Source organism: Ahaetulla prasina, chromosome 5 (assembly GCF_028640845.1).
Source record: "Ahaetulla prasina isolate Xishuangbanna chromosome 5, ASM2864084v1, whole genome shotgun sequence".
NCBI lineage: Eukaryota > Metazoa > Chordata > Lepidosauria > Squamata > Colubridae > Ahaetulla > Ahaetulla prasina.
This window is the reverse complement of record NC_080543.1, coordinates 117,325,559-117,339,657: the sequence shown is the minus strand read 5'-3', so window position 1 is coordinate 117,339,657 and position 14,099 is coordinate 117,325,559. Positions and strand designations below refer to the sequence as shown.

The window sequence follows — 14,099 nt, the reverse complement described above, 5'->3', positions numbered from 1 at the left end:
GCCCACTGTCATTTCCCTAGTTTTACTGTGTGCCCCCTTGTACCCATCTGGGGTGTAGGTTGGGTTTAGTCAGTCTAACGGGCACCTGAGCTTCCTACCCATCAATAGTTCCGCCGGGCTGCGGCCAGTTGTCACACAGGGGGTTCTATGTTGGACTGCTAAGAAGGTATCGATTTTTGTTTGCCAATCGCCTGGCCTTATCCTAGATAGCGCTTCTTTGGCGCTCCGAACGAAACGCTCTGCAAGTCCGTTCGTCGCCGGGTGGAAAGGCGCCGAGAGGACATGTCTGATGCCCTCCTCCGCCAAGTACCCCTCAAACTGGGTTGCCGTGAATTGCGGGCCATTGTCGGAAACTAGGGTGTCGGGCAAACCATGGGTTACAAATAGGTGCCTCAAGACTGAGATAACTGCCTCTGCCGTCGTGGTTCTCATGAGGATGATTTCTAACCATTTTGAGTAGGCATCTACTACAATTAAAAAGGTTTGCCCATGGAATGGCCCGGCAAAATCTATGTGAATCCTAGACCATGGCCCCTGGGGTTTCTTCCATTCTCTAATTGGGGCCGTAGGGGGTAGTGGCCTTGATTCTTGGCAGGATTGGCATTTCCCTACCCTGTCGCTAATTTCCTTGTCCATCAAGGGCCACCACACATAACTCCTCGCTAAACTCTTCATTCTCACGATCCCCGGGTGGCCCACATGCAAAAGTTCCAATACATTTTTTCGTAATTTTTCCGGGACAACCACCCTATCCCCCCATAACAGACACCCCCCTTGAACCGATAGTTCCTCTCGTTTTTTTGCAAAGTCTTTGAAACGCTCGCCCGGCGCAGCGGGCCATCCCCTTTGTACCCAACCAATTACAGTCCTTATTGTAATGTCCTTGTAAGATGCCCTAGCCACTTCCTTGGATGTGACTGGGCCCGAGTCCAAAGAGTCAATTAGCAGGACGGGTGTCCCCGTCCGACGGGTGTCCGGTGTCCGTTGGGTCTTCGATAGTCTCTGGTAACGGGCATCTACTCAGAGCGTCCGCATGCCCCAGTTCTTTTCCAGGGCGGTGGAGCAATCTGTAAGAATATGCCGCCAGGAAGATAGTCCATCGGGTCAGCCTGGGTGACAGTGCAACGGGTGTTGGGCGGTCGCCCGGTAAGAGTCCCAGTAGGGGTCTATGGTCCGTTACTATCTCGAAATCTCGTCCGAATACGTATTCGTGAAATTTCTTTATCCCTGAGACTATAGCCAATGCCTCCCTATCCAGCTGGCTGTAATTCCTTTCGGCCGAGGACATTGTTCGGGAGTAATACGCTATAGGGGCTTCTGTTCCATTCGGTAACCTATGGCTGAGCACAGCCCCCACCCCGTAGGGAGATGCATCACAGACTAATACCAATGGCAACGTACCATTGTATTGAATAAGGAGGCTATCACTGGACAAAAGGTTTTTTACCCCTTCAAATGCCTTAGTTTCCACTTTCCCCCAGGACCACACAGTTTTCTTTGCTAGTAATTTGTGTAGCGGTTCGGCTATTGTTGCCTTGTTCTTTAAGAATACCGCATAGAAGTTGACAAGACCTAAGAACGCCTGTAACTCCGTTTTATTTTTGGGAGCAGGGGCCTTCCTGATGGCCCGTACCTTGCTCTCAGTGGGGTGAATCCCTTCCCTGTCTATTCGGTAGCCCAGGAATTCTACGGATCCTACCCCGATTTGGCATTTGTTCAGCTTAACTTTAAGCCCGGCAGACCTGAAAATGCCCAAAACCTTCCTTAGTCTTACCCCCAGTTCCTCTAAATTTTCAGCTGATACCAATACATCGTCAAAATATGGTACCACCCCGGGTAGACCCTGCAATAGCCGCTCCATTAGGTTCTGAAATAACCCCGGAGCCACACTAACTCCGAACTGTAGCCGGGTGCATTTAAAAGCACCCCGGTGTGTGACAATTGTCTGCGCCTCGGCTGTGCTGCTATCTACGGGCAACTGCTGATAGGCTTGAGCCAAATCGAGTTTGGCGAAAACCTGCCCTTGTCCTAACGAGCGCAGCAAGTGTTGCACTACTGGGACGGGGTATGCACTCTTCTGCAATGCTTTGTTGAGCGTTGCCTTGTAGTCAGCGCAAATCCGGACCGATCCGTCCGTTTTGACTGGGGTGACTATAGGTGTCTCCCATTTTGCATGGTCAACTGGCACTAGTATTCCCTGGCTTACTAGTTTGTCCAATTCCCGGTCAATCTTGGGCTTTAGGGCGAATGGAACCCTCCTAGCCTTTAACCTGATCGGGGCAACTTGTGGGTCTAGATTGAAAGAAATAGGGGTCCCCTCGTACTTGCCCAGGCAATCTTTGAAAACGTCCTCGAACTCCTTCAGTAGTTCACCCTTGAGGTCGACTTCATTTCTGAAGACCCCGGTCACTCCCATGCCCAAAGCTCGGAACCAGTCCAGTCCTAGCAAATTCGGTAAGGTTCCATCTACTATGGTGATTGGCAGGGTTTTCTTGAACTGTCCATATTTGACTTGGACTGACGTTACCCCTCGAACAGGGATTCGATTTCCTTGGTAGTCTTGCACTTGCAGCTTCTGGGTTTGTAGCTGGCGCTTCGCGATGGCTGGCAAGTCTCTCACGAGGGTGTCCCAGGACATAATTGTGATTGATGAGCCGGTATCCACTTCCATTTTGCATGGCACCCCTTCGATGTATGTCTTAGTAAAAATCTTTTTTTCTAGTCGCGTCGATGCGAGGCCCACTCTCACAGTGGTCTGGTTTAACTTCGCGCCCTTTTTGAATGGACCAATCCCGGGCCGCTTCACTGTTCCCACGCTCTGATTGGTCGGTTTGAATTTTTGGCGGGAAGGTTGGGGGGCTCGACAGGCCTGCGCTATGTGACCCTTCTTTTCGCACCGCCGACAAATTGCGTCCTTAAACTTGCAGTGTTGTCGTTGGTGTTGGCCCCCGCAACTCACGCATTCGCTCCGGTCCCCTCTCTCCGGCCTCCCGGTGTGGAAAACCTCTTCCTCTTCGTCACCTTCCGACTCGGCCTGGACTTTCTCATTGTGGACCGATGTTGTTTTCGCTCCGGCCCCTGGTGCGTTCGGCTTTTGCAAGGTTTCGGCCGCTTTGGTAGATATCTCGTGAGCCCTGGCCTCGTCCAAGGCTATTGCCAAAGTCAGGTTGCTTTTAGACAGCAGCCGCCTTTGCAATCGGATGTCCCTGACCCCACAAATGAGTTGTTCGAGTAAGGAGTCCTCCAAATCTCTGTACTCACAGTGGTTCGGCTTTAGCAAGGTTTCGGCCGCTTTGGTAGATATCTCGTGAGCCCTGGCCTCGTCCAAGGCTATTGCCAAAGTCAGGTTGCTTTTAGACAGCAGCCGCCTTTGCAATCGGATGTCCCTGACCCCACAAATGAGTTGTTCGAGTAAGGAGTCCTCCAAATCTCTGTACTCACAGTGGTTTGTGGCTTTTCTCAACGCCGCCATGTACACACTTATTGATTCGCCCTCACGCTGTACCCGCTGCCTCAACTCGAACCGTTGGACGAACTTTGAGGGTACCGGTGCATAGTGCGCTCGAAGTGCCGTTTGTAGTGTTTGCCACGGTACCGACTGTACCGGCGTTGGCTCTGAAAGTGACTCCGCGGTATCGAAAACCTCTGGACCGCAGTGGCTCAGGAAGTACGCTCGCTTCCTGTTATCCGAAACCCCTTGTAGTTCGTTTGCTTCGAGGAAACACTCAAAACGAGCCATGTACGACCCCCATTTCTCCTTGGCTGGGTCGAATGGCGCTGGCGGCGTGTAGCTGGACATCGCTGACTATCCGCCCTCGAGACTGGCTGGGTTCGCGCCTTCTTTTTCCGATCTCACTACCTCAATATCCCACCTTCGTCGCCAATGTTAGATTCGGGCAATAAAGAGGCAGGAGACCAGTGAGTGACAACAGCTCTTTAGTTTATAGTGAACCCAGCGAAAGACATACGGCAAAACCCCTCTTTATATACAGTTTTGGCTGAGGCTTCAACCAATCAGCAACGTGCATGTTCCCGCCTAAATTTCCCTCCAAAAACTTTAAAGATACATTACACTCTCTTTTTGTCTTTCTGCCAGCAATATCATTAGGAATGGATGTCTATGACTGGGCAAATGGTCAATCAGATGGAGAGTGCATTTCAATTTAAGTAAGCGTAAAGAGCACATTAATGGGCCAAAGAAACCTAACCTTATGCAGTATATATTCTGAAGCCTCTAAGTCAGGGATCACCAATCTTTCGAACCACAGGGACCACTAAATTCATAATTTTAAATCCCGCGGACCACTAATATGATCTGCCTAATGACCAGCTGGGTGGGCATGGCAAGGTGGCCATGTGACTGGGTGGGTGTGGCCAACTTGATGTCACTCATGAGATGAGGCCACTCCTCACCTCCCTGCCTGGGCTCCTTAGAGCCCCAACAGGAAGCAGTTGCTGGAGCTAAACAGCCACCATGAGAAAGTGTTGGCAAAACAGTTCAGTTCAAATTGGATCTGACCGAGATGGACACTCAGCAGAAGCACCTCACTAAGGACTATGAACATAGGCTTTCCAAGCAGAGGGAAGACCTGCAGGAGTGCAAGGCCAGTTATCGGCGCCTGGAGGCTCAGTGGGCTAAGATGGTCAGCCAGTTCCAGGACATGATGCAATCCCACTGGAACGAGGCCCTCTGGCTCCTTGCCACCAGCGGTGCTTCTCCCCAGCCTTCGCCCAAAGCCCCTCACCAGGAGGCTGAAGCAGACCCCAAGTTGGAATTTCTGCCCCACTCCAACCTGCACAAAAAGACCCCAAAGGGGGAAACTCTCTGCAGCAACACAAATGTCCATTGCACATATCCGGCCCAGGGGCTGTAGTTTGAGGACCCCTGATTTAGTGCAATATAAAAAATGCAAATAATTTTTCTGGGGACCACCAAAAATTTTTCATGGACCACCAGTGGTCCACGGACCACCAGTTGGTGATCGCTGCTCTAAGTTGCCTGTAATCAATCCGAGAAAAAAAGAGATGTTGGGGTCAATAGCTCAAGGAATATGTTGACTCTGTGTGTAATAGCTGTAAAAAGGTGATTCCATGCTATAAATGTGACTGAAGAGGAATCATGTGATGTGTATAAAATCATGCATGGCATGGGAAAATAGACCTTGAGAAGCTTTTCTCCATTATGTATGGGATTGGATGGGGGAGGTAAGATGTCATCCAATGAAACTGGAAGATATTTCAAACTGACCAAAAAAAAAAAAAGGAACAGTTTCCCCAGGGCATATTTATCTGGTGGCATTCCATATCACCTGTCACCAACTTAGGTGGCTTGAAAAGGGGATTAAATAAATTTGTCAAGATACTGTGGAAGGGTGACCTACCTGCCTTGAAACAACAAAGTGCTATATGCAACTGCCAAAGTCAATGCTATTTTCTCTGTGCTGTCTGACTGGCAGCTGCCCAGCTTAGTCACGTAGGCACTCACAGAGAGAGAGAGAGAGAGAGAGAGAGAGAGAGAGAGAGAGAGAGAAGAAAAGGTTGAAAACCTCTTAGAAGCACCTGCAAGCATTCAGAAGAGAGGAGTATAAAGGAAACCAGAGCAGACAGACAGCAGGAGGGAGTTTTCCTCCAGGTTTGGCAGTCAGTACTGCTGGAATGGACAAGGCATGGAGGAGTGGAGGCAATGCCTGAGAAAGCCAGAAATCAAAGGACATTCAGCCAGGGAAAGAGCTAGGAAGGTGCCTGAATCCTAGCTGAGTGAACTCCAATGGTTCAGGTACTAGAAAACTGGGCAAGATAATATTATGGAGAAGAGCTGTTAGTGTTTATACCTCAGCCCATGGACAAGTAAGCCAATGGTGGGTTTCAATTTTTTTTACTACTGGTTCTTTGGGTGTGGCTTGGTGGGTGTGGTGTGGATTGGCTTGGTGGGCGAAAGATACTGTAAAATCTCCATTCCCACCCCATTCCAGGGGAAGGTTACTGCAAAATCCCCATTTCCTCCAGATCAGCTGGGACTTGGGAGGCAGAGAATAGATGGGGGTGAGGTCAGTCAGAATTTTTACTACCAGTTCTCCGAACTGCTTAAAATTTCCACTACCGGTTCTCTAGAACTGGTCAGAACCTGCTGAAACCCACCTCTGAAGTAAGCATGGGAGGAAACGGTAGCAAAGCATTTTTGTGTTATACCCAAAGTAGTAAAATATTAATTCGTTTAGTTAAGTTCTATGCATTACATAGGTAATGGGTATTAGAATTTTGTTGTTGTTAGTTGCAAAGTCGTTTTTGACCCATTGCGACCCCATGGACTATGGATATATCATTTACCCATCTTAAAAAATAAAAACAGAGGACATATGGATATATCATTGGTTCAGGTTTTCTTAGGCCTCACAGCCGGGAGAACTTGATTTGACCTTTTTCAGTGCTACATGACAGACATGATTTATAGTACCCATAGCATTGCTCCTTAAGTTTCTAGTTTTGCTTTCCCTGAGTCAGGTCCCTATTCCGCTGAACTTTCCCTGAGTTAGTTTTGCTTTCCCTGAGTTAGGTTTCTATTCAGGTAAAATGTATGATTTCCTGAAAACCATGTGGTATTTTGCTAATACGTATACTCTAAACGCTCGCTGATTGGTATTGGTAACTTTCTATATGCTAATTCCCTCCTTGCTGTAGTTACCCCTCCCTGCTAAAACTGCATAATAAAAGAGACTGTTGCGATCTAAAGGGGATTCTTTTTTAACAACCCCTTTCTTCGTGCTCTCTCATCTTGAAAAACTTCTGGTGTGGTGTCTTTTATTCGGCTTCTTTCGTCCTTGCGAGGACCTCCTAAATTGTCTCAGCGAGGGCTGAGACTCGTTCCCGGTCAGGGAACCCAGGACAACATCAACAGGGAACCTAGGACAACAAATACGTGTTGCAGACCAACAGCAACAATGGACAATATTCCTCCAGGACTTCCTGTCCTCTACCATCCTCTGGAGTCCATTTAAGCTCACACTTACTGCTTCAGTGACTCCATCCAGCCACCTCATTCTCTGTCGTCCCCTTCTTCTTTTGCCTTCAATTGTTCCCAGCATTAGGCTCTTTTCCAGTGGGTCCTTCCTTCTCATTAGGTCGCCAAAGTATTTGAATTTCATCTTCGGGATCTGGCCTTCTAAAGAGCAGTCAGGGTTGGTCTCCTCTAGGACTGACCGGTTTGATTGCCTTGCAGTCCAAAGGACTTGCAGGAGTCTTTCATTTTATTTATTAAATTCATGCTTATACTTATATATATTATCTAATACATACTCAACAAATAAATAAATAATTTATGTAGTTTTAAATATTGTAAAATAAAATAAGTACAGTTAAATTGAAAACCACAGCCAGATCAAATCAATGAAATTAATATGTATTTATTTATTCAGCTTATCATAGTTTACAATTTGAATAAAATGAACTCTATCAACTCTTTTTCTCCTTTATCCTATTGATTGCTAACAGTATTAAGAATAGGAATGAGGATAGCGAACTAGGGACTCCCTATGTTTTTCTCTTTATCTCTACTCTCCTTTCTATTGTTTTGAAAACACTCGTGCCTTCTTTGTTTCATACATGAAGAACTGAATAATTTCTCATCCCTGCTATGAAAACAGAAAGTTAGCAGGCTTTCTTTTGGATCAGGAAAACATTTTCAAAAATGCCAATTATCTATTGGACTTTAAGCATTTGTTACCGTACATCAGAGTTTCTCAACTTTTCTGGTTTTGAAGTATGGTTATTCTTTCAATGAAAGCCATATACTGAACACTCCAAGATATCATATAATAAGGTAAAGGTAACATTGAATCTGTGGGCTGTAATAGAGGACCTTGGTGTTCTTCCAAAAAATAATGACATAAGGATGGAACATTTTATCACATGTGGTGGCAATGCGCCAAAGCAAAAAAATATTGGGAACAGATAAGGAGATGGCTGCAGGAGATAACAGGAGAACAAATTGAATTTAAAATTGAACTATTTTTATTAGAAATGATTAACCAAAAGATCAGGAAGCAACTCCAATACATTATTTTACACATAGTAACAGCAGCGAGAATTGTCTATGTTCAGTGCTGGAAACTAGAAAATACACCAGCCAATGAGATGATTATATACAAGATACTAGAATGTGCTGAGATGCATAGGCTCGCGTTAGAAATCAAAGGCAAGGAAGAAGCAGAATTTTATGAGGTGTGGGATAAGTGGTATAACTGATTAGAACAGAAGAAAATGTATAGGAATAAATGTAAATACCTGTAAGAGATACATGACACAGTACTGTTAAAAAATGTTTAATGTTATATAAAGTGAAAATTAAAAAAATTAAAATTAAAAAAATGAATTATTTGAAGGCAATAATAATAATAATAATAATAATAATAATAATAATAATAATAATAATAATAATAATAATAATAATAATAATAATAATAATAATAATAATGGCTCTAAGAGTATACAAGTGCATTATTGCCAAGTTTCTAAGTACCACTCAGTTCAGTAAATGAACCGAAGAAGCTTTGAGCTTGTGTTTATGAGCAAGCAGTGTATAATGGTACTTAAGAAGGTATTTTGGAGGAGATTAGCTTGAAGTAGCTTTTGGGTAGAAAGAAGAGGTTAGTGATCGATTAAAAAAGAACTCAGTGTTCATACCCAATTTTTTTTGGGGGGGATACTTCCAAGACTGCTAATTTTGATCATAGATGAAATTTTGATTATATATATTTTAAATGAAAAAAGTTGTTCAAACATTTCTTACATTTTACAAATATATAAGCATACTTCATTTATAAATAAACCCACAACCCCTGTGTGCAAACCACCTCTGAGTATATGGGGCCATTTCCCCCCTATTTCTATTCCCTACCGTTTCTGTTCAGTAAAACATTTAGTTGGCCTGTAAGGAGAAGAATGGGAGTTCTGTGTTCACAGAAAGGGAAATAAGAAGTTCAAGTCATCTTCTGAAGCCACAATCTGAAAATATGAGTGCTGGAATAATCTGCATAATATTTAGTCTTTTGATTTATACCCTGCCTTTTATTATATAGACACCATAAAACGCTGCTCTGATTTGATCTATTCAGTCAATCCAGTGACAAGTTAGAAAGGCCTCCTGGGGACAGCTAGTTAAGATTTCTTGTGATATATTTACTTATTCCCTTGATGCTGGGAAATCATACCTGTAAAATTATTCTTCCTGATAGGTATTTTAGAGTGCATGAAAAAAAAACCCTGAAATATATCAAGGACATCCTGAAATGTGCAAAATATATTCAGCATGGTCCATTTGTTTTGGTACCTTTAAAGCAATTCCTGGGGTTTCTGTCTTAATCCAAGGTCAAGGAGATAAAAGGGGTATTCACTGTGAGAACTTCCTGATTGCCCCTCGATATGAGAACAAAGAAGGAAGCAGGCAGGTGCTATTTATTAAAACATAAGTTGTTCAGATAGGGACGCGGTGACTCAGGGGCTAGGACGCTGAGCTTGTTGATCGAAAGGTCGGCAGTTCAGTGGTTCGAATCCCTAGTGCTGCCCTGTAATGGGGTGAGCTCCCGTTACTTGTCCCAGCTTCTGCCAACCTAGCAGTTCGAAAGCACATAAAAAATGCAAGTAGAAAAAATAGGGACCACCTTTGGTGGGAAGGTAACAGTGTTCTGTGCGCCTTTGGCGTTGAGTCATGCCGGCCACATGACCACGGAGACGTCTTCGGACAGCGCTGGCTCTTCGGCTTTGAAACGGAGATGAGCACTGCCCCCTAGAGTCGGGAACGACTAGTACGTATGTGCGAGGGGAACCTTTACCTTTACCTAAGTTGTTCAGTGCTAGCTTCTGCTCTTTCTAGAGAAACTGTTTTGCCCTTTTCAGAAAAGGCAGGAGAAAGAAAGAGTGAAAAGACATTTTCTTATCCAAAGTAATCATATCGATTTATCCATTTCTTCAGCCTCCATTATGGTTACTTTTCCTCTTCCAAACTGAGAACTCGGTATGAATTCTTCCCAATGGGTTTGCAGCTGCAGTGTTTGACTAAATTCAGGCTGTCACTGGTTATATGATGTCATTGATGTTGTTGTTGTTGTTAGTTGCGAAGTCGTGTCCGACCCATCGCGACCCCATGGACAACGTTCCTCCAGGCCTTCCTGTCCTCTACCATCCTCTGGAGTCCATTTAAACTCATGCCTACTGCTTCAGTGACTCCATCCAGCCACCTCGTTCTCTGTCGTCCCCTTCTTCTTTTGCCCTCAATCTTTCCCAGCATTAGGCTCTTCTCCAGTGAGTCCTTCTTTCTCATTAGGTGGCCGAAGGATTTCAGTTTCACCTTCAGGATCTGGCCTTCTAAAGAGCAGCCAGGATTGATCTTCTCTAGAACTGACTTGTTTGTTCGTCTTGCAGTCCAAGGGACTCGCAGGAGTCTTCTCCCACACCACAAGTCTTAAATCATGAAATAGATGCTGAATGCATGTCTTTTTTTTATTTATTTTTTACAAATGGGGAAGTCCATTGTCAAGCAACATTTGCTTACAAAAATGGGAGTGGTATGTAGCAGCTTTGTGTTGCACTGGATAGTCTGCATGGCCATTTGTGTGGAATCTTTGCTTCCCTATTTTCTAGTTCCTTGAAATCCATGTTTTTAAACATGGTTTATAAGTGTCATAAGTGTCATAAGTGACATTTTAGGGTTTATTTATTTATTTATTTATTTTGTCAATCGTATATAAGAACAGGTAAAACTATAAACATAATTTGGATACATGAAAAGAATAAGTAAAAAGGAATATTAGGACAGGGACGGTAGGCACGCAGGTGCACTTATGCACGCCCCTTAATAGCAAAAGGGGCAAAAGTTGACTAAGAGAAAGAAGGATCCTGTTTTCTGTCGGTTTTATGGACTCACACGGAAGCAAACCTGTTTATTCCTAAAGCATCCTAATTAACTACCGTATTTTTTTGAGTATAAGACGCACCTTAGTTTTTGGGGAGGAAAATAAGAAAAAAGCTGATTGGCAGGTAGATCGGCCTCCCAGAATACCCCCCAATCAGCTGTTTCCAGAGGTGAATTTTAGCAACAGGTTCCTTGGTTGTGAGCTCTGTGCCTTGCTTTTTTTTTTTTTCCCTGCCTCTGAAAGCGTTCGAAACAGAGCTTCAGGAAAAAAGCCTCTGAAGCTCTGTTTGGGGGCTTCTTTTCTGAAGCTTCGTTTTTGATGCTTTTTTCAGTCTCTGAAACCTCCATTTGAGAAACTGGGAGGGGCTACATTCGGAGTATAAGATGCACCCAGATTTTCACCCTCTTTTTGTGGGGAAAAAGATGTGTCTTATATTCCAAAAAATATGGTAATAGTCAGATCAACCTATGCAGTCCAGGTTCTTTTAAAATAATCCAATCCAAAGAAAAACTGGAAAGTCAGTCTGGAGAGTGTCCAGTAATCATTTATCCAGTAAAATAATAATCCTGTACTACTGCATAGCTGTCAATCTGACTCCCTATGAAGTAAGCAACACGATGGAGTCTTATGACTCAGACATATGAATTAAAAATTAATATCTCTGCACAAAACAGGCAAATGAGTGACATCTTAGGGTTTTTTTGCGTGAAACCATGCCAAAGAACATCCAAATTCCATATGACTTCAGACACCATCAGCTGACATGACAGGAGTTTCCAGCAGAGGTGGGATTTAGCCAGTTCTGTCTGGTTCGGGCGAAACGATAGTGGTGACTGTGGGAGGCTCCGCCCACCCGCCTGGATGTAATGCGCGAGCACTGCCTCTGGTGGCTCAACAGGCTAATGCAGTCTGTTATTAACACAGCTGCTTGCAGTTACTGCAGGTTCTAGTCTCACCAGGCCCAAGGTTGACTCAGCCTTCCATCCTTTATAAGGTAGGTAAAATGAGGACCCAGATTGTTGGGGGCAATAAGTTGACTTTGTATAAATATACAAATAGGATGAAGACTATTGCTAACATAGTGTAAGCCGCCCTGAGTCTTCGGAGAAGGGCGGGATATAAATGCAAATAAATAAAATAAATAAATAAATAAATGTTCAGAAGTCCGTGCCCATGTGCAGAGGAGGTGTGTGAGAGCAAAGCGAATGCGCATGTGTGCTCACATTTGCCAACTGGTAGGGAAGGTAAGTGAATCCCACCTCTGGTCTCCAGATAAAATAATCAACCAAATATCCACAAGGTTGTGAGAGGTAACAAGTAAATTGGGGAGATCCTTCTTTTTAACTGCCAGGTCTCTAACTTCGTAAACCAGCTCTGCATGACTGGAAATCTGGTGGATTAAAGTATGGAATCCCTCCTTCTGTCACCTCTCCTAGCCTTGACAGCTGAACCCAGGTTAAAGTATGGAGAACTAGTTCTTTGCTAGCTTTGTCAATCCCATTGATACAATTTATTTTTTTCTACTGCTGGTTTACCAATCGGTAAAATATGTAAAAAACTTGGCATGATGACTTTTGATGTGTGCTTTAACCTTCTAGTTTAGCCATTTGTCTAATCTCACTTCCTTCCTAGCAACAGCCTCATGTCCAAGAGGCTTTGTTTTCCAGAAACTGGTGGTATTTGGTGGGGTGGAAAGGCACAATGCCTTCCCTTAATCCTTAACCACAGACGTACTATTTTGGCTAGGCTATTACAGACATGAGGTCATAATGACCGCTCTAGCAGCTGGCCGTAGTCCAGGCAATTGCACTACATTATTGTGACTAGCGGTTCTGGATCTATTGCTTCCAAAAGGTGCAGAAGACCATTTGAATTTGTTCTTGCCATATAAATTATTGCATGACGTAGATTGTACCTGGTCATCAATTTCATCAGGAGCTTCATCATTGCTGATGTCAAAATTTTTGTTGCAATCTGATTCCACTTCACTCAGATCACTCTCTGCTTCTTCATACCATGTCTGAACCGTTTCTTCGAAGTTTGGATCATCAAATCGCACTCTTTTCGGCAGATGTGGCCCCAACATTATAAAAAATATATACGTTAACAAAGATCTGCGGTCAAAATGACTGCAATGCAAATTCAAATGCTGCTACAGAAAACACTTACTTACGTAAGCCCGATGCTGCATACTTATTGGTGGGAAAACAAAAGCTCTTCGCAATCAGAATGATCCATTTCTAAAAATAGGGGTGTTCCAAACATTTTGGAAAACTATTGCAGTCACTCTGACCGCAGATCTGTCGTTATGGGTTAACTTTCTCTAGAGCAGGGGTTTCCAACCTTGGCAACTTTAAGACTTGTGGACTTCAACTCCCAGAGTTCCTCAGCCAACTTTGCTTTGCTTTGCTGGCTGAGGAACTCTGGGAGTTGAAATCCACAAGTCTTAAAGTTGCAAAGATTGGAGACCCCTGCTCTAGACATCTGGTGGCTTACTTTATGTGGCAGGATAATGGATCTAGGAGGAAAGACAGCAAATGTTGTGCTATCATATGGTGTGTGGTTTTTTTCCTGAATTAAGGACTGGTGAGTGGTACACTGGCCTGTGAGAAAAACCTTGTAATGGATTATCAAAACTGATCTGGAAACAAAGAAATATTGGATCTTCTTTTCCCTCTGAGATCTAGCTCACAGAAACAAGTTCTGTGGAAAGAAGTAGCTATGACTGCAAGAATTAGTGAATCAGTCCCATGCATAATTTTTACTATGTAGTTGCAAATGAGTACAAACTGGTCTAAACGAAAGATAACACAACTTTTTAAAAAAAAAATTATTTTTTTTAAATTTGAATTTATATCCCGCCCTTCTCCGAAGACTCAGGGCGGCTTACATTGTGTTAAGCTATAGTCTCATCCATTTGTATATTATATACAAAGTCAACTTTTATTGCCCCCAACAATCTGGGTCCTCATTTTACCTACCTTATAAAGGATGGAAGGCTGAGTCAACCTTGGGCCTGGTGGGACTTGGACTTGCAGTAATTGCAAGCAGCTGTGTTAATAACAGACTGCATTAGTCTGTTGAGCCACCAGAGGCCCTTTAAATATTTTTCTTCATTCCACAATCTTTTTCCATTGCAAATCTGCATTTCTCATGATGAGCAGAAGCCTGCATGGTTTTCAGTCCTACCCC

General features: G+C 43.9%; 1 protein-coding gene across 1 annotated transcript; it reads right to left on the bottom strand.

Moving 5' to 3' along the window:
- Positions 1-252: 252 nt before the first annotated feature.
- On the bottom strand, positions 253-12,993 carry LOC131199976 (uncharacterized protein K02A2.6-like; the record flags this gene model as incomplete). The annotated part of the gene is made up of 3 exons (XM_058186263.1): positions 12,823-12,993; positions 1,026-2,698; positions 253-847 (listed from the first exon to the last, which is right to left on the bottom strand). Coding segments are annotated over exons 1-3 (2,439 nt in total), but the record flags the coding sequence as incomplete, so codon positions are not given.
- Between the last annotated feature and the right edge of the window lie 1,106 nt (positions 12,994-14,099).